At 48.4% G+C, this 21,030-nt stretch overlaps 1 protein-coding gene and 1 non-coding gene across 2 annotated transcripts in view; both read left to right on the forward strand.

Annotated features, from left to right (window-relative positions):
- Positions 1–21,030, forward strand: part of LOC132474768 (rho guanine nucleotide exchange factor TIAM1-like) — a 46,866-nt gene that overhangs the window by 12,779 nt on the left and 13,057 nt on the right. Inside the window, 15 exon segments of the mRNA XM_060075634.1 lie at positions 735–818; positions 1,279–2,224; positions 4,111–4,618; positions 5,496–5,668; positions 6,357–6,581; positions 8,601–8,786; positions 10,963–11,109; positions 12,251–12,325; positions 12,851–13,021; positions 13,879–13,983; positions 14,507–14,588; positions 15,255–15,317; positions 15,320–15,340; positions 16,086–16,298; positions 17,523–17,623. Of these exon segments, the coding sequence (XP_059931617.1) occupies positions 1,289–2,224; positions 4,111–4,618; positions 5,496–5,668; positions 6,357–6,581; positions 8,601–8,786; positions 10,963–11,109; positions 12,251–12,325; positions 12,851–13,021; positions 13,879–13,983; positions 14,507–14,588; positions 15,255–15,317; positions 15,320–15,340; positions 16,086–16,298; positions 17,523–17,623 (3,006 nt within the window). The 5' untranslated portion in view covers positions 735–818; positions 1,279–1,288.
- On the forward strand, positions 16,941–17,059 carry LOC132475359 (5S ribosomal RNA). The gene has a single exon (XR_009529870.1). It is a non-coding gene; the product is annotated as a 5S ribosomal RNA (ribosomal RNA).

Consider the following 21,030-nt stretch of genomic DNA (forward strand, 5'->3'; position numbering starts at 1 on the left):
CGGCGGTCCCCGGCGTGGGACCCTGTGATGTTTTCCTCCGCTCTGCATAGCTTGTGCTCGCTCATGCTTCAAGTTCTCTTGTCACTGTAGTTTCTGTCACACAGTCCTCTCCGGTGCCCTCCCGCCCTCCCCTCGCTTCCTCCCCCGTTCCCGCTGAATATTGAGAGGGGGGGGGGGGGGGGGGGGGCGCGGTACACGTCTCTCCTCTCTGCTGAGGGGAGTAGGGAGTGTCATGTGATGCGGAGAAGCCCCGCGCAGAAGGATGGCGGTAAAGCGGTTGGTTAGTGTAGGCGGGCTGTGGATATAGAGCACAGGGGTCGTTGTGGAGAACCACAGGGACTTTCCTCCTCATCTCTTCTGGCACGTTGCTGGGAAGGATCCTGGGTCATGCATTTATTATTGATTGCTTTATCTGCCCCTCAGTGGATGGGTGTATTTTTGTCGGTATGAGCCAAACTGGCAATATGAATCTCATGCGCATCTCGTCTCGGGCCCATGCTGTTGTTCTAGTTGACAGGATGTGCCCATCGACCAGCCGTGGTTGACTGTGTCCGTAACGGTCTGTGATTGATTTGAATTATATAACCCGGTTGGCATTCATGACTGCTACCCTTTTGTTTAGTTTTTGTGTCACAATTACAGATTAGGTTTATAATATTGTGTTCAGTGTGACTTCAATGTAACTACTGTTCAACCTTAACGTCATCCTTCTCTCCTTCTCACTCTTTTCCTAGAGTTCCGTAGGGCTGCCCAGAGAACCGACTGCTTGAAGATCCAGTTTCATTCACAATGCCTCAAACATCAGTGACATCAAACGGGTAAACAGAGTGCTTTCAATCTTTTGAAGGGATTTTTGGTTGAATGCTGACTGAATGCTGATTAAGATTCCAATTGGTGTGCTTTGGGATATACCCCTGGGGGAAATGGTCGAAAGCACCTTTTTTTCCAAGATGGAGAAATAATAATGATAATGGAGTGTATAAATAAAATGAGTGCAAAATACGAAAATACTGTAACGCAATATAATATTGAAGTAGAAAAATTATTATATTGTGTATATATAAATATATAGTTTATATGTATGCATGAAGAAAGTTCAGTAAACCTCAACACATTTGTTGAAGTTTTTAGATCTTTTTACTGAACTTTCTTCATGCATACATATAAAATATATATTTATATATACGATATAATAATTTAATGTAGGATTAAATCTCTTTACATACACACAAAAGAAGTTGTGATTGAAAGTGTCCCCTCTCTTTCCTTCCATCCAAGCCTTTGAATCATGGGCAACGTGGAGAGCCAGAACGGGGACTATGCCCTCTACGGCACCGAGCACGGCCCCTGGTCCCGCAAGCACATGTCCCGCTCGCTGCGCGTCTCCAACAAGCAGTCGCGGCGCTCCCGGCACGCCCTGTCGGGGAAGATGGAGCACCGGAACTCGGAGACCAGCACGCGTTCCAGCAGCACCCCCAGCATCCCCCAGTCCCTGGCCGACAACGGCCTGGAGCCCTTCGACGAGGCCGACGCGCTGCCCCACTTCGGCAGCCCCATATGGGTGGACCGCGTGGCCATGAACCTGCGGCCCGTGTCCTTCCACAACGACCTGGTCAACCCCTCGGTGCGCCTGGTCGGCGCGCGCTCCCCCTCGCCGCCGGGCCCCGCCGCCCGGGGCGCACGGGGGGGCACCTACCTCCAGAAGACCAGCGAAGGCTCCGCCGCCGCCGCCGCCGCGGCCGGCGACACGCTCGGCAGGAGAGAGAAGAAGAGGTCCAAGTCGGCGGACATGTGGCGCGAGGACAGCCTGGAGCTGTCGCTGTCCGACATCAGCCAGGACCACCTGACCAGCACCGAGGAGATCATCGACGCAGCCAACCCGAGGGAGGACTACACCGACTGCGACGACCAATTGCAGAGCAGCCCTCTCGGCGACAATGGCGGCGGCGGCGGCGGTGAAAGAGCTAACTCGCTGGACCAGCTGTACAGCCCCAAGAGTGCCGGCGTCGGCGGGCGACGGCGTGCGTCACGCGGCCGCTACACGGCGCGGGGCGACGGCGGCGACGAAGACAAGATGGTTTCCACGCCCGAGGAGGAAGGGGGGAGCGGGTACGGGGCGTACACGTTGCCGTGCCGACGGTCCCACTGCCTGTCGGAGGGGCTGCGGTCCCACCAGGCCACCAGGAACACCTCCATGCACGGCAGGAGGGCGCAGACCATCCAGGTGAGGGACACACCTGAGACCCGTCGAGGGGCGTGTCACGGTGCATGTTGGGGCAGGAGAGGGAGGAGCCTGACGATGGGCAATTAATGAGGAAATAAATTAGATTTATAAATTAGATGTATACAAGTTTCTATGTTTTATGGATATACCCTTCTCTAGGTAGGGTTAGGCCAGGTAGGTTTGTATCAGCGATCAATTTGAATGAATGTGTCGTTAAGCAGAAGCTTTTCTCCAAAGAGACTTGCAGGTGAATCTGAGAACGATCAAAATTGGAGTAGCTACAAAAAAAAAGGAACGACGCTACTTAAAAAAAAAAACAACAGGACAAATTGCAGCATGCACATAGGAATAAGAAACTCACGGGGAGGTATTTGTTTGGTACGACTGGTTAAGAAGTAAGAACAGTTCACACAGCATTAGCTTGAGCATGTTTATGTATGTATAATCACTTCAGGATAGCAGGATATCCGCAGGATATTATTGTTGACCTTCACGTCCCCGTCCCCCCCTTATAATTGGATATGGAATGTTGATTGTGTTTATCTTTTACTCCGTGATGCCACATGTACATTGTCCTTGGTTCTGAGAAGGTCACTTTTGAATTGAAATTTTGATTATCGTTGTCAGACCAGTCTTTAATGCAAAAGTCTGCTTCCCATTGGTCTTCCGAGTGAGCGCTGATTCCTATTGGCTAAGAGATACGTCTGTTGGTCCCGGATGCACAAAGCAGCCCAGTGCAGCCAGTCTTCCTCTTGAACACACTACTATCTCTGAAGACAGCTCTTTCCTCCGTCCTGTCGCTCCCCTGTTGTATTGTCGCTGCTCTGCACTGTTTCTCTGCTGCTGCATTCACAGGCGAGATAATAACCTCCATAAAGAGATTATGGAGAGGAGGGGAAACATGGCTGCTGCTGCTGCCAGGGGGAGGTGTGTGTGTGTGTGTGTGTGTGTGTGTGTGTGTGTGTGTGTGTGTGTGTGTGTGTGTGTGTGTGTGTGTGTGTGTGTGTGTGTGTGTGTGTGTGTGTGTGTGTGTGTGTGTGTGTGTGTGTGTGTGTGTGTGGAGACAGGGGGTGGGGGAGGAGGTGTGGTAGGGGAGGAGAGAGACAGAGGGGAGACTGGAAAAAGGGGGAAGGAGGGCAGGGGGAGGGAGGAGGTAGTGCGGGGACAGGGGAGTGGAGAGGGGGGGGGGGTGGGTTTTAAAGTCACTCCCCTGTTTGAAATGCCTCAACCTTTTGTTATGGTAATGAGGCCTGGAGAAGAGTGAGACGGTTAAAAAGAAAAGGGGACGAAACGCTGTTGTCGGCGCTCCGTCCGCACACATGAATGGACTTCTGGAGCGCATAATTTTGTCACATGACTCTGGCGGCGATAGCGGGTTTTGATGAAGTCTCCCCTTCATGTCCCCGGGAGCCCCTGGGTGGTGTGTGGTGGAGTCCAGGACACCGACCCCGCGGAGGTCTCTCTCTCTCCGAGGTGGCAGCGGAACCTGGCCTTTTTAAATCCCCCCAGTCCCAGCCAGCGTCTCCGGATCACACGGGGCTCTGGCGCTGCTTCTGCCGCGTCGGCTCTGCCGTCGTCGCCACGGCGGTTCAGAGCATGTCTCGTCTCTCCGGTGCTGTGCTGCCTCTCCTCAGGGGCTGGGCCGGCGCCCCTCTCCCGGGAGGAGAGAGTTCTGCTTGGGGGAACTCTAGACTCTAGCTGTTTTGTGTTGTTGTTGACGCGTACGGGGAGTCCTTTCACCGCTTCCAAACGAGGTGAGGTGAGGATTGAGAACAATCAGAAATGGGAAACCGGCTACCAAAAAAAAGGGAGGTATCTTTATCTTTGCACGAGTTTTTGATCTCACCTGTCTCGTGGTGTTTTGTCTTCCCTTCCTGTGGCGGCAGGACGTGACGGCGGGCGACGGCAGCGAGTACGACGACAGCGGCATCGACGCGGTGACGGCGGCGGAGACGGAGCACCAGTCGCGGCGCTACAAGACCATGTCGGCCTCCTTCTCGCTGGGCTCGGCCGGCGGGCGCAGCGCCTTTGCCGGCAGCGACAGCGGCAGCAGCAGCGCCGGAGGGGGCGGGTCCGGGTCCGGCGGGGGCGGGTCCGGCTCCGGCGGCGGCGGCGGCGGTGGCGGCGCGCAACAGGGCGTGTACGAGAACTTCCGGCAGGAGCTGGAGATGAGCTCCTGCCGGACGGAGGAGGAGGCGGGCTCGGCGCTCAGCGGCGACGAGCACAGCGTGGCGAGCTCCGCCTACCAGTCGGACCCGCTGCTCACGGTCGCCCAGGGCACCGTGCGCAAGGCCGGACGCCTCGCCGTCAAGAACTTCCTGGTGCACAAGAAGAACAAGAAGGTGGAGTCGGCCACCCGGCGCAAGTGGAAGAGCTACTGGGTCTGCCTCAAAGGTGGGACATGACCATGCTATAACATAATGACACTATCATACTATAACATTTACTTTATAACGTTACCGTGATAACAAGTGGAAGATAAACTGGGTCTGCCTCAAAGGTGGGGACATGGCCATGCTATGACATCATAACATGACGTGATAACACTTTGTAACACAAACCTTATCACAAGTAATTAGGTTAGTGTTACAAGGTGTTATCACCGTCATGTTATCATGTTACAGCATAGTCATGTGCACACATTTGAGGAAGAGCTACTTGGTCTTCCTCAAATTTGTGGACATGACCATGCTTTAACATGATAACATGACCGTGATAACACTTTGTAACACTAACCTTAATACAAGGAGATACTTGGTCTGCCTCAAAGGTGTGGACACAACGATACAAAAACATCATGATACTATCATGCCATAACATTTACTTTACAACGGGATACCATATATACCATGATAACAAGTGGAAGATAAACTGTGTCTGCCTCAAATGTCTTGCCACACACTATAAAAATCATAACGCTATCATAACATTATCATGACAACAGACTTTAACAATGTCACCATAGTAACGGACCATGTTAACATTACCATCATTACTTAACCATAACATGACATTCAATAATATCACCGTAATAACCGGATCAGCCGAACCGTACATCAACAACACGAACAATTCCGGTCAGCGAGCCGGCCTCGTGAAGGCTTCGCGGGGCTGCAGTGGAGCTGCAGTTCTTAAGACCTGCCACTGGAGAGCAGAATTGAGTCATTTAAATCACCCCAGGCAGATTGACGCATAATATATATATATATTTCCCTATCTCGTTCTTCTACATCAAATCCTGTTTCTCATTGATTTTGTTTTGTTTTCCCAGGATGCACTCTGTTCTTCTATGAGACGGACGGCCGCTCGGGAATCGACCACAACAGCGCCCCGAGGCACGCCATCTGGGCGGAGAACAGCATTGTGCAGGCCGTCCCCGAACACCCCAAGAAGGACTTTGTGTTCTGCCTCAGCAACTCCCTGGGAGACGCCTTCCTCTTCCAGGTACAGGCTGTGTGGGAACTGGGAAGTTAGTCAATGTCGTTGACTATAAAGAACCATACTCCCGGACCTAACCCCGGAGAATCCGAGTCGTGTTTCCAAATAACCTTTTGCATACACGAGGGATTTGCTTAGGTGCTGAAATACAAAATATGAAAATCTGAAAACAAATCCTCTGCCCTATTTTTGACTTTGACTTTTATTTTTGGAGGTTAGGTTGTTATATTTGCATTCTGAGTTTACATTTTATTTCTAAGACTCATTCTGTATATAGAGGGTATCAATTCTGCTGTTCGCAGTTGATATGGCCATTAATACCTGCCAGTGAATATAACATTGCTCCGTCAAAACATGTATTTGAGTTTGTTAAATTGAAACTCTCGATAACTTTCAAGAAGGTTGAGTCTATTTATGCCCAAGCAACTGAATAATTGACCACAAGGAAGTCTTAATGAAATGGAAACGCTGCTGTTTCTGCGCGGTGGACCTTTTAACCCGCTGTTCCCTCATCCCTCGTCCCGTCCTGACCTCCATCACTCTGACACCCTCCACCAACACCACCGTTTAACCCAGTGGTTCACTAGTAGTGTGCACTACTCTTTGTGTATATAGCTATCGTTTCTCAGAATTGTGTTTTCTTCCCGTTCTTTGCGTGTCCTTCCTTAACCACACATCCTCTTTCACCCTCCAGACGTCCAGCCAGACGGAGCTGGAGAACTGGATCACGGCGATCCACTCGGCCTGCGCCGCCGCCGTTGCCCGGCAACACCACCGCGAGGACACGGTGCGTCTGCTGCGCGCCGAGACCAAGAAGCTGGAGCAGAAGATGGACATGGACGAGAAGATGAAGAAGATGGGCGACATGCAGCTGTCGGCCGTCAGCGACACCAAGAAGAGGAAGACCATCCTGGAGCAGGTGGGAGTTTGGACATAATCTCTTCCTACGTCTCCCAACACTTTTTCCCAAATGCATCCAATGTTTGCGGTTCTCGGTGAAGAGGATACACTGTTTGCTATTCACTATTTAGCAATTCAGCAAACTTTTATTTTTTGTTATACTTTATTTTTCTTAATTTATTCTTTATTTAGCAGTCCCTCCAGAAAAACGCGAGTATGCGATCGCATAATTCAACGCATAATCAGCCAAAGTCTGCATATTCATGCGGGGGCCGCATTTTTTCAAATGTGCCGCACTTTCACCACATAAATTGCAGATTTCCGCTCAAAATATGCGGGGCTTGCATGATTTCATAATCCCTGCATTTTTGTTGCAAAAAAGTAACATATATCTTAGCAGAAAGTTGAAAAAGTTGCGTTTACTTCACACAAGAGCAGCCATTTCCCTGTTGCCATTGGAACGTTATGAAGTGACGTAATTACGCGACGTGAACGTTTTTCGCAAGTTCCTGCATTTTTTCGCAAGTTCCCGCAACTTTTGCATCGCATAAAATTGCATAAATATGCCCCATATTTCATCACATCGTTTAAGAAAACGTGCTGCATCGTGAAGGATTTTTGGCCGCAACAATCACAAAAAAACGCTGCATTCTTCTGGAGGGACTGATTTAGGTCTCAGAGACACATTTAGGGAGAACGTCATCTTCAATGATGGCCGGATTGCAAACAGAAATGTAAACATAAAGCAAGTGTATAATTGTAAAACATACAATTATGCACAATATCTGTCAACATGTTAATTTGACCTGTCCCATGTTGACCTGCTTTCAGCGGCAGCTAGACTTTTTGCTAAAGGATGCCTATTGGTCGGCTGCTTAAATTGGTGTTCAAACCAATGAACATTTAGGCTGGGAGTCCACAAACACCCTAACCACCAGACTAAGCTGCCCCTAAACACATTCTACAAACAAAGGTAGCATTGTATAGCGCTAGAGATGACGCAGGGTTCAGCACATGAACACCTGGGTCTTCATGGTTCTCAGGGCCAGAGCGACAGACGGAGCTCAGCCATGTAGAAGATGATGATTATTTGTTTTGTTTTGAGCAGCACAGAGCACAAAATGCAAAGGTTCTTAAAACGAGAGCGACTTTAAAGTTTGCGTCGGACAGCCAGTAAAATCCCCTAAAGATGGCCTTGATTTTGGCACGTCCGGTTCGTCGCCAGGTTCGTCAGGCTTTGTGCGGCCCTCGGCTGTCAAAACAGTCCACCGAGTTGCATGCCAAACTTCCAACTCACAGCCAAAATATCTCCAATCGGCCTGAATGGGTCTGTTTACAGAAAAAGCAGGGTTCAACCGGCCTTTGTCCCTCCGGGGTTAGGTAGCGCCTGCTTGTAGCGGCCGGTCTCCTGGCAGTGTCGAGTTCCTCATTGTGCCTGGCTGAATGGGCCCGGTCCCTCAGTCCCCTTCCAGCCGCACACCAGGCCCCCCCGGCTGCCAGAGGAATGCACGCTCCTCTGGGCTCCTTGACAGCGATGGCAGCACCTTCGAGCCACCCCGGTCCCTAGTCTCACTCTCGGGGACCTCCTCCAAAACACTGAGAGGGGCGAGAAGGGCTGGTGGCGGAATAATTTAGCTCTCACCCCGTCCATTAGACAACACGGACAACCCGGGCTGGCAGTGGATGCTGAGCGTGTGGTGGAGAAGGGAAAAGCCTCCATCTTACCCGACTTAATTGGGCCGTTTGGAGAAGGAAAGAAGGTGGACCACCTTCTCTTTAACATTTTGAACATGATTCTATTTCTTTTTTTTTTTGGTCGCGCTACAAATACGAACCGACATTCGCTCTCTTCGGGTTTCGTGCTTTTGGTTTCAAGTATCAGCCTGCGCTTACGTTGTTTATTGTTTGATCTTCTTCCGTCGGAATGGAAGAACTTAAAGTTGTTAACATTACCTCCTGCGTCCTTCCTGCCGTCTGTCTCCCGGCGGAGTGATGACTCTCCTCTCTCTTTTCGCTCCTTCTCTCCCCCCTCCGGCAGATCTTCCTGTGGGAGCAGAACCTGGAGCAGTTCCACATGGACCTGTTTCGCTACCGCTGCTATCTGTCCAGCCTGCAGGGGGGGGAGCTGCCCAACCCCAAGAGGCTGCTGGCCTTCGCCTCCCGGCCCACCAAGCTGGCCATGGGACGCCTGGGCATCTTCTCCGTCTCCTCCTTCCACGTGCTGGTGAGTACCGGCGTCTTACCACCCTCTCTCTCCTCCCGTCACTGGTTCTCCCTCGCTGCTGTCTCGCTATGTGCTGGTTGAGTTTGATTAGGTAGTGACGTGATCATGTAGTAACTAGGGATGCACCGAATATTCGGCCACCGAACATGTTCGGCCGAAAATGGCCCAAAACATAATGTTCGGTTTCGGCCGAAGGAGTAAAAAGGTCGAACATAATACACCGAACATTTTTTTTTTTTTATAAAAAAAAAAAAAAAAATGCTATAATGTCTGCTGGAATATTAGAAAACGTTCAGTATCAAATAAATATTTTGTATCAAATTTGTAATTGATTTTTTTTTATAGAAAAGCAAGACAAAAAAGTTTATAATGGACATTTAATTGTTTGATTTATGCAATGGTGAAAAATTAAAGCAAAATGAATGAAAAACATTAAAAGCCCATTCGGTATTCGGTTTCGGCCTTCGGCCAACTGTTTCAGTATATTCGGTTTCGGTTTCGGCCAAGAATTTTCATTTCGGTGCATCCCTAGTAGTAACGTGGGTTCCTGCTTTGGGTGAAATAACATTTATTGGCGCCCTAAAAAGGAAAGTGTTCATTTGTTGCGTATGTATTGAATGGTACCGCAGTAAAGGGTGGACACGAGTTGACCTGGACTTCCTCTTTGGTTTTTAGTTCCAGGTTTATTCGTCAGATGCGCATTAGAGCATTAGTTATTATAGAAGATCTCTCCACAGTCTTGTTATGTGATCATTGGACTGCATGTTGTGCCACGTAGAGGCTAATGATAGTTTATAATTTAATTTAATTAATATGAACAGCTGTGGTTGCTGGCATTAAACGGTCAAAATAAAACCGGTGAAGAATAAAATAAAAGAGGGAAGATATAATAAGATACATGATTTAAAATATATTGCAAGAGAAGTAATACAAGAAGGCATGCATTATGACTCATTTTACAAAGTTTTCGTCTACGCAATTGGAATTGAATAGAGTAGATTGCTGTTATATAGTTCAAGGTCAGAGATTTATTTATTTCTATACTGTTGCACTTGTTGAACCCAAATGATTCGTGGCAGAACTCGACCCCCTCCAACTGCAGCTTCAGTGTTACGCTCAGTCTTGCTTCCAACATCTTCCTCAAGGTCTCTCCTGGCTGGGTGAGCGATTTCACAAACCAGAGAGCAAATGAAATAAGAATTTTCCACCCTATCTTACAGCTTGGCCCCAAAGTGGTCGTCACCTCCTGTGTCATGTTGCATGGTTAGCTTTGTGTGGTTAGCTCCCTCGCTAGCGCTGAGGTGTGTGTCGATGTTTGGAGATTAAAGAGGCTGAACATGGCTAGCGTGGGTGGTTCTGGACGAGGCTAGCGTGGGTGGTTCTGGACGAGGAGAATGGCTTGTTTGATTTATATTTCTTGTGGTATCGCGGTGTGGGCTGAACACTTTGCTTCTTCTCCTCTCGACACCTACACAGTGTTCACCGCGCAGCACTATGAACTCTGCTCCCTATTGAGGAATGAACGCCAGAATGGCCGGGCAGGGCACTCTGCAGAAGAGGAGGGAAAACACATCAGATCCGTCCTCTCTGTCGCCGTGTATACTCTGTCTTCTCCTTTCGCTCAGTATCCTCTTCATGCAAGACGTTGGTTTATTCAGAAACAGATCTGCTCATTCTATTGCATACAATGTTTGATGTAATTAAGCAATAGAGTTTCTTTTGTTTTATTTTGGTTCACTGACTGAAAATTAGGATTTTTGTTCCTCTTATAATACAGTTTACATTGACTGTAGTTTGCTACAAAAGAGCCCAAATGAAGACCTCCACTTGTAGACTATTCAACATCTTCACTATTCACAGTCAATATCTTATTTCTGTCAAATCGGTTCGAAAGCCTGGCTTTCATACGTTGAATGTACCGTCAATTATCTGGATGAAGACAACTGGGGGCTTCACATCTTCACAAAATAAATAGTTCAGCTCAAGCTTGCCAGCAGTGTGCAATCCTTCTGTGTTTAATCTACCTCAAATATTATCCCCTTTTTTTAATTGCTATTCCAAACAAATTGCATCCCTTCTTCGTTTCTCTGCGCAGCACAGTAATGGAGTTTTTCGCAGTGCCGTGTAAATAAGTTTTGCCCGGGTTGACCGAGCCGTTGCCCCACTGCCTCCCCAGGTGGCGGCCCGTAGTGAGTGTGGCGTGAGGAGGCGGGCCCAGGCCGCGTCGCGCTCCACCAGCAAGCGGAAGAGTCGCTTCTCCTCTCTGTGGGGTCTGGACACCACCTCCAAGAAGAAGACCAAGGCCCACCCCAGCATCGACCAGGTCAGCTCCCACCTAGCAGAGCGCGCTGGTACAATTACAATTACAATTAGGGCATTTAGCAGACGCTTTATCCAAAAAGCACATCCGACTTACATCGGTTAATCCACACATTGACACACCGACGGCAGAGGTCAACCATGCAAGGCGATAGCCTTGCATGGTTGACCTCAGGAGCAGTTAGGGTTAAGTGTCTTGCTCAGGGACGCATCAACACTCAAGCTAGGAGGAGCTCGGGATCGAACTAGCAACCATTCAGTTACAAGACAACTGCTCTATCACCTGAGCTAAGCCGACCCGGTACCTCGCCCCTGTTTTCTGAAAAACAGGTGACAGGTGAGCCCTCTGCATATAGACGGCCTATACCTCGTAGGCCATAGGTCTGGCAGTGGGCCCGGTGTATATAGCTCAAGCTTATCTGTGTAGTCGGCCATGCTCGTTCGATTTACATCGTAAATCAGGAGATAGTGCTGGACGTCAGTCAACCGGAAGGATGCTGGTTCGATTCCTGGCTTCTCCCTAACCCACCACTGCTCCGATGGAGCTGGCTGTTACCGTGCATACTGTAGCCTGTCGACGGAGCATGAATGGATGTAGTAATGGGTGTATGAATTGGTGTATTAATTGGTTTGAATGTGAGGCACTGATTATAAAGCACTTGAGTGGCCAGGGGTCAGAAGAGCTATTTAAAGTCCTTGTCACAAGTCCAGTTGGGCTCATTGTCTCCCCCTGCAGGGCTGACGGGGCCGTGGTGTGAACGTGTGTTAGCTTGGTTAGGTTACACACGCATGACTCATCATCTAAATCCAAAGCATACAACCTGCGATTTACTTCTTAATTAGATAGCGGTAATAATGAGCAGGTACGGCACCCTGCTCATTACCCATACCTGCTCATTATTACCGCTATCTAATTAAGAAGTAAAAAAAAAATGAGCAAATTCAATATTTATTTAACTTTACGTAGTGCAGTAAAATACATATTTTGCAGCTTCTCCAATTTTGATCACATGCTCTGATTGTTGTTAGACTCACGTAAGTCTCTGGAGGAAAGCGTCTGCTTAGTGACGGAGTGTAAGGTCTAAGAATGTCTCTTGTCGGTCCCACCGTCTCTATTTCAAAGCGCTCTCTCTCCTGCTCTTCAGGTTTTCGCTGACGGCCATGAGGTGGTGAGGAAGCCCGGGGACGGAGTGTACTCGGATCCTGCCAAGGAATCCACGGTAAGGGGGTGGTGTCGGGCAACAGGCCTGGGTGCCTGCCACCGGCCAGTAGCCAGTAGCCGTGCGAGCAGGCAGGCAAGCAAGCAGGCAGATGGGTGTGGCAGTAGGTCACCTGCCCCCCTCTGAGAGCTGGAACCGTCCCAGTTTCATGTTCTGGCGCCCGCTCAACCCGCTAAAGACCCAGAGATCCTTCCTGTGCGAGACCCAGCGGGGGGGGGGGGGCACTGTTGCAGACACTTTTCTGTAAGGTTTTTTATAGTGCGTTGCACATTACGAAGTAAGTTCGGTCTTTTTTTGGTTTTATCAAACTAATAATCTACAAGATCTGGGGGATGTGATCCAAAAAATAGATTGTTTACCTACAAACAGGGAGCATAACCTGCCTCATAAATCCAACAGGCAGGAGTATACGACGTATCGTTGTAGTGATAGTATTTCTAAACGTGTACCGTTCAAATATTGTGAGTGTCGAGTGGACCCGAGCGGTGGATTGTTTTGTAGAACATCTTTGGGTCTGCTCAACAGAGAAGCGAGGAGGGCGGTGTGAGGAGCCTCCCGCGACCCAGCACGGACGGGGAGATCTGGGTCCCTGACCACCTCACCCCGTCCTGGGTGTGTCTGCCCAACGACCAGCCAGTCCTCACCACCATCCAGCCGGGGGAGTCGGCCCTTTGCGCCCTGGAGGCCATCTGCAAGGTACCGCAGCGCATCGATATGAATAAGTCGTAAAGGGTCTCACAGTACCTCCCGCTGTAGCCCATTTTTAATATGGAAGACTTTTTGTCTATTGTCTTAAACAATAATAATAATTTGCATTTATATGGTGCGTCTCAAGAGGCCCACGGCTTTTAATATATAGTGTGTGTGTGTGTGTGTGTGTGTGTGTGTGTGTGTGTGTGTGTGTGTATGGTTGTGTTTGTGTTTATATGCAAATTACACTGGGGAACTGCATGCATGTATGCACTCATCATATTGCTAAGTACTCTGGAGGAAAGTGTCCACCAATGTAACTAACTTAACACTTTCAAACTTCATACCTTCTTGAAGTGAACTGAACAGTTTCTAATGTAGAAACCAACGGGTAAAGAGCTTTCGTAGAGTCATTTGTACGTGTTGAGTCCGGTGCGAGTCTGGGGTCAGAAGGCTGCAGACTCGAACTGTGATTTAAAGGCTTTTAATACGTCCAGCAGATGGCCTGACAGAGCCTGACATCGTGTTTGGGCAGGCGTCACCTCTCTCTCTCGTCGCAACCGACAGCAGCACTTAAAACTGCCACCATTAAAAAATAATAATAATAAAGAAAAAAAACATTTTAACGACCGTACTTTTGAAAACAGGTCGGAATATGACCATAAATCTCCCCGACCTTAACAACGCTTCATTAGCGGTTTCTCGTACTGCGACAACCTTTCTTAAGTGCAGCATCGACACCTCCTTGGTCGCCAACAAAACGCCCCAACGGAACACAAAGATGTTTGCGATGGGTAAAGGTTGAACAGTGTTGATATCCATGTTGATCAAATGTTTTTAATTGGTTGTCTTTATGTCCTTAGGCTCACCAGTTGGACTCCACCAGACACTACTTAAGACTTAAGTTCCTCATCGAAAACCAAGTGCAATTCTACATCCCCAAACCAGAGGAGGATGTATGTGATCTGGTAAGACTCATTTGACGTCTCTCTCACTCTCTCTCTCTCTCATGCTCACTCTCACTCACTCACTCACTCTCCCAAATATGCATAGACACATCCCTGCTCATTTAAACATACAGTACATAGACACGTATCTATGTATTTTAAAAGGAATTTCATCCCCTATTGAACCTGGATAACATTCAAGGGCTGTCCTTCTGTCTGTCTGTCTGTCTGTCTGTCTGTCTGTCTGTCTGTCTGTCTGTCTGTCTCTGTCTCTGTCTCAGCCCACCAACGCTCCATATTGCAGTGCCGGGCGCCGTTGGAAACGAATACACTTGTCATGTCTTGTGGATTATTCTCCCTCATTACCTCAGACACATTAGGCTCTCTACCCTGCGTGGAGAGCCGGCCCGCGCTGTAGGTTCAGCTGTTGGAGCGAGAAATAGATTAATCTCACTGCCATCGGGAAAACCTGCCCACTAACTTCCCACCACTCCAGTGGAAGTGCATTTATATAACGATTTTATTTTGGTACCTTCCCTCACAGCTTTACAAGGAAATCGAGATCTGCTCCAAGATAACCAAGGTCATCCGCTTCGACCGCGACGAGTCCTGCATGATTGGCTATGGTAAGGCCTGCTGTTGTGATGAAGCCTGGTGTGTTCTGCTTATGAATTGATTATCATGCTGTTTCAGCATTAAGCGATGACCTGTGGCCTGCTTTACCCTGGGCTCATTGTCCTTAGTATTTCTGTGCTTTGCTGTGACTAGTTTGATGCAACTCATAGTTCATCATGGCTCTGTATCGCTCTCACACCTTCTCTCTCCCTGCTCTCTTCCTCCCTCTCTGTGTTTGCTCTCTGTGTTTCTGTTTTTTTTTTTATCTCCATCTGTCTGTTCCTTCTTTCTCTGTGTGCGTTCTGTCCCTTCCTCTCACACTTGTTCTATCTCTCTTTCTCTAACTCCATTTCTCTAACTCTCTCTCTCTCTCGCTCTCTTTCTCGCTGTCTGTCTTTCTGTCTTGCTCTCTCTCTCTCCATGTCCCTCTCTCTCTGTCTATCTGTCAGCCTGTGTGTTTCTTGCTCTCCCTCCGTGCCCCTCTCTCTCTGTGTCTGTCTCGCTTTCTCCTTCAAATATATGGGCTTCATTATTAGAAGGACATTGATAAAATATGCATTACCCCTCGCCTGTGTATTTCAATTTTGAACATTACAATACATGCATTATTCACATGCATGAATAATAATGACAATAATAAAGTTTCTCTTTCTCTCTTTACCATCTCCCCCCCCCAGGTTTCTCCATCTCTGTGGTGGAGGAGGACGGGGTCCAGCAGCTCTACATCACAGACGTGAAAGCCGGGGTCTCGCCTTCGCAAAAGGTTTGTTACCTTCATCTTTGTCATCCTCACCTCACCGTGTCAGCGTTTCATCATGACCTCTTCATGACCGTCCAGCCTGTCCACCCTGACATGGAGAACCGGTGTAGAGAAGAGAGGAGGTTAAAAACCCGTGCACCCGAGATGTTTAGGACTGATTGAAAATCAGACCTTCACATCACCTGATGGGTGAGATAGCACATTAGGATTATGATCTTGGTGATTACGGATGAAAGACTGAGTTTGATTATGGAGGCGCACATCTTAATATCCTCGTTCCACTAATTGTACCGATGATTAAAAACGTTGCTTTTAATTTGAAAGCCAAATCACAATGCTATCAAAGTACTATCAGACTTTAAGAAAAGCTTGAGCAGAGCCAACGAACAAAAGCTCATCATTTTTCAAGAATTTTCTGTTTCAATTCTATAAGAAGACCCTGCAGGGTAAGGGGACTTTATGGGCCCAAAAAAAAAAAGATGATTAATACCATACTTAAACGCCGTTCTACTGCAAAAACCCAAATCATTTCAGATGCAACATATGGTAGGTGAATAATAGACAGACCCCACGTGAATAGGCTACAGTTTCGCTTTAAAGATTGGATGTGCCTGTCATGAGTCAAAACAAACTGTCCCCACCCGTACTAGACCTAATCCGTCTTTACCCCGCGCCTTTCCTCCCCTCTGACTCAACCCGCTAAGCGCCGCTCAATGCATCACCATCAACAGACCCCTTCTCCCCGCAGGTCTGAACGCGGGAGACGAGATCCTGCAGCTCAACGGGAAGGACTCCCACAGCCTCAACTTCTCGGACATGAAGGCGGCGTTCACCAAGGCGTCCCTGAGTCTGACGGTGAACACGCTGCCCGCCACCGACCGCCGGCAGCTCTGCTACCTCCCCCCCCGGCGCTCCGACGCAGAGGACGACCTCTACACCGACATCTTCTCCCAGAGCCAAGGTCAGGGGTCAACCCGACGTTTACATTTTGCTGATTTTTTTTTATCCAAAGGGACTTCACGACACTTTGGCTGAGAACATTGAAGGCATGCAAGCACAATTGGAGTAGGTACTCCGACGCTCAAGTGCTGCACTACCTAGTTCAAGAGAAGGCCGAGTAGAAATGGGAATCAGTTGAAAACACCTGGACGGAGTTCAGAGTAAGGGTTAGGAATCATTTTATAACAACATGAGAGAGTGCAGAGCAGCCATAGGAATTGGTTTTTATAACGACTGGAGAGAGTTCAGAGTAACACTTAGGAATCCGTTTAAAACAACTGGACAGAGTGTAGAGTAGCTTTAGGAATCAGTTCAAAACAACCGGAGAGAGTGCAGAGTAACCGTAGGAATCCGTTTTTATAGTAACGGTAATGTAATAAAAGAAGTGAATGAGGGGAACATGGGTGAGAGGGGCATTTGAGGTGAACATGCGTGGAAGTGGACATGGTTGCAGTTGTGGAGTTGGGTTAGATCAACTCCATATGAATGGAGTTGATTATGGGTGGAATTGGACAAGGTGTGGAGATAAACGTGTTTGGAGCGGTATGTGGACAACGTTGGAGGTGGGAATTCCAATGTGGGTGGAGGCGTCTCATTATTATTGTTATACGGTCTTACCACCATGGAAACGCCCGATCCCGTCTGATCTCGGAAGCTAAGCATGGTCGGCCCTGGTAAGTACCTGGATGGGAGACCGCCTGGGAATACCAGGTGCTGTAAGTGGTGTCGGGTGGTGGCCAATAGGTGGTACTCTTCGCTCTGGCCTTAACATCAATCCCGATGCCCCAGTGTAGTGACGGGGACACTGTGCTGTGGAAGGTGCCGTCTTTCGGAGGAGACGTAAAACCGAGGTCCTGACTCACTGAGGTCATAAAAGATCCCATGGCACTTATCGCAAAGAGTAGGGGTTTCCCCGGTGTCCTGGCCCAACCAGGCTCATTCAATCTGGCCCCCTTATCATCCTCCTGTATAATTGGCTGACCCATTAATTCCCTCACTCTCCACCTCAACCTGGTGTGGGGTGAGCGTTCTGGCGCAGATTGGCTGCCGTGCATCACCCAAGTGGGTGCTACACACTGGTGGTGGTGAGTGAGGTCCCCCCCTTCACTGTAAAGCTTCTTTGAGTGTCTAGTAAAGCGCTACATAAATTCAATCCATTATTATTATTGTTATGTTGCCCCTATAGAGGAGATCCTGGACGACGGGGTGGGGCTATACCTGGAGAGCTCTGGAGACAGCTTGGACGAAGACCTCCACATCTACAGCGACACAGACCAATACAGAAAGGTAAGGACTAGGGATCGACAGATACAGATTTTTTTAGGGCCGATACCGTTTTGTTTTTTTTCATCAACCTTCGCCGATAGCCGATAACCGATACCGACTTTCTTGAGCCGATATTTGGAGCCGATAATACCCTGGGGATCCAGAGTTCTCGCGAGAGCACAATTTGAGATTGCTCAGTGAGTCACTCTGGGAATGAGCAATATACTCGTGTATATTATGGGCCTCCCCTGGCCCAGAACATTAATCAATCACATCAATGTATCAATATTGGCGGGCCAAAAGCGTTGCTGTTTCACCGACCGGATACGGCAAGAGTCTTATCTATTGGTTAGCTCCACTGGTCTGGATACGTCACCCCTTGCATTCTTCTGATTGGTCGTAGTGTTATCCAATGTGTGTTATCCAGCGATATTTTCAAATGCATGCTTGGTGCCGCCAAGTTGTGCCATTTTCATTACTCGTTGTCAGACCCTACAGCTTTCTAGATGTCGGTCTGGATTTCCAGGCTAAGCCTCCCTTAATATACATCATAAAAATGACAAAAATGATGATAACAAAAGTTACAATGTCTCGATAAAAAAAAAATAACATTCATTAAACTGTTTGTAAATCATGCCAAAAAATAAATAAAAATAATCGGCCGATACACGTAAAAAAAACGCAAATATCGGCCGATAATATCGGCCTGCCGATAGATCGGTCGATTACTAGTAAGGAAGCTATCTGCACCGTGGGTTTGCTATGTTTAGGTTTTACTATAGGTTCAGAAGTTGCTTTTATCCAAAGTGACTTGCCCAGTGGATTTTTAAGGGACATTCCGAAACGTAATGAGACCTCTTTTTTTTTTTACAGTTTCCACAATCAAGGATTTGTTATTTTGAGCAATTATAAAAAGCAAAAAAAAATTGTTGTACGTGTTAAGTGCATGGTTGTTTTGTGAGTATGTACGTAGATATATACTGTTCAAGCCAACTTAAGCTGAAATGCATTAGCATCTTGTTTACTCTCAATGCGTCAACCACTTTAATGAATGAAAAGCAATTAGCACGTCGACATGGAGGAGTTCGTTTTTCATGGCTTTAATTTCCTTCTTTCAATCCTGTTTCTTCTCGTCCTCCACTGGCCTACTTTATGCTAATGAACAAGTGGGTGAGAGATTCTGTGCATTTCAAACAAGCCGTGGAACAAACAGATTAATATGGAGACAAGACAAATGGTTTGCTCCGATGTGAAACCCTCTGATTAGGCCTGCATTCTAATGACTTCATTAGGTTGGCCAGGCTCATCTGAATGGGAACCAAAACAACCTTCTTTATTAGCTGATGGGGATCAATGGACGCACAAGATAACGGAGACAATCTGCTCCCTCTTGGGGACAGACTTCACAGCCACTTCTGTGATTAGACAGTTAGGGCTTGATTTGTATGGATTCTGAAAAATTGCTGGGTCATAATTTGGTGCGAGTCAGATATTGTCAGGCAATGCATATAACTATGCCACCTTTTAGTTATTGTCAACGTTCTCAACATCATTTCTCTCCGTGAGAGCACACATCCGCTGTGCGAATGACATTAAAACAGCATACAAACATCCATCTACATATTGCATTCATGTTGCATCGGAAACCGTTGATGTGCTTGATCAAAGAGCAGATGAAGGAGTTGTCATCTGCAAGGTTGGACTAACAGTTTTCTAATGTGGCCAACATTGATCGGCAGGTTTCAGCATGGAGGTGTTTTTAATGCTGGGTTGATTATTCAGCTTTCTCCAGCGTGTATCCTTGGAGGTGCTCAGGGCGGGCTTTGGTGTGTTGCTTTTTTGTTTAATTGTATTCAACTGAAGGCTGTTTGAATGCCGCCTACACCTCCGGTTTTCTTGGTACGTCTGGTGGCAGAATGCAGAGCAAGAAGCTAAATGTAACGGCCGTCAAGAACTCGAGAGATGCACTCCCTGCTCTCCTCCTCCTCCTCATTCTTCTCCTCCTCCTCCTCATTCTTCTTCTCCTCCTCATTCTTCCTCTCCTCCTCCTCATTCTTCTCCTCTTCCTCACTCTTCTCCTCCTCCTCATTCTTCTTCTCCTCCTCCTCCTCATTCTTCTCCTCATTCTTCTCCTCCTCATTCTTCTTCTCCTCCTCATTCTTCTCCTCTTCCTCACTCTTCTCCTCCTCATTCTTCTCCTCCTCATTCTTCTCCTCCTCCTCCTCATTCTTCTCCTCATCCTCATTCTCCTCCTCCTCATTCTTCTTCTTCTTCTCCTCCTCATTCTTCTCCTCTTCCTCACTCTTCTCCTCCTCATTCTTCTTCTTCTCCTCCTCATTCTTCTCCTCCTCCTCCTCATTCTTCTCCTCATCCTCATTCTTCTCCTCGTCATTCTTCTTCTTCTTCTCCTCATCCTCATTCTTCTCCTCATTCTCATTCTTCTCCTCCTCGTCATTCTTCTTCCTCTTCTCCTCCTCATTCCCCTCCTCCTCCCTCCTCATTCCCCTCCTCCTCCCTCCTTATTCTTCTCCTCCTACAAACATTTGAACACTGTGTGTCCGGTGTTTATGTTCAGAAGTCCCTATGGATCCCGACACCCACTTCTGAGCTCGCTAAGACTATATTTATCCTCTGTCTGAAGTGAATAATGGAAAAGAGCTTTATATTTTTAGAAATGTACATCCTCCCCTCTTGCATTAACAACATTATGTCCAATTTGTGGTGTTCAAGTTGCTGTGTTCCCGTTGGGTTGTTTCACGATGTAGTGCAGTTCTGGGGCTGTTTTTTTTCCTGCCTTCGTATTGGGGGGTGTTTCAAGCCAACGGACTGATGGGGATGTGCGTCCTGGCTCCAGATATGGAGAGCCAGCTGTCTGCTCGCAGCCCACACCTCTCCTCTGCTCCACCTGGCAAACCTGCATTTGTATTCTGCTGCAGCTAGCCCACCCTCTCCTCCTCCACCACAACCTTGAGGGGGAGGTCCTGGCTCCGCGCGCTGCTCTGCTGGAGCCCACCCACCCCACTCTTACTCCCTCCTCACCCCACGCTCCTCCTACGAGGGGCCTCCTCTCCTCTCCTCACTCGCTACCCCTCTCTTCCTCTCTCCTCTCCTCCCACCTCAACCCTCTCCTCCTCCCTCCTCACCCCCCTCCTCCTCCCTCCTCACCCCCACACTCTATTCCTCTTCTCCTCCCTCCTCGCTCCCACACTCTGTACCCTCCCCATCCCTCCTCTCCTCCTCACTCCCACACTCTCCTCCCTCCTCGCTCCCACACTCTATACCCTCCCCATCCCTCCTCTCCTCCCCCCTCCCCATCCCACACTCTCCTCCCTCCTCACTCCTCCACCCTCCCCCCTCCCCACTCCAGCCCTCTCCCCCCTCCCCACCCCCTCCACTCCTACACATATCAATAATGGATCATCGTGGCT

Source organism: Gadus macrocephalus, chromosome 16, assembly GCF_031168955.1.
Source record: "Gadus macrocephalus chromosome 16, ASM3116895v1".
Classification (NCBI taxonomy): domain Eukaryota; kingdom Metazoa; phylum Chordata; class Actinopteri; order Gadiformes; family Gadidae; genus Gadus; species Gadus macrocephalus.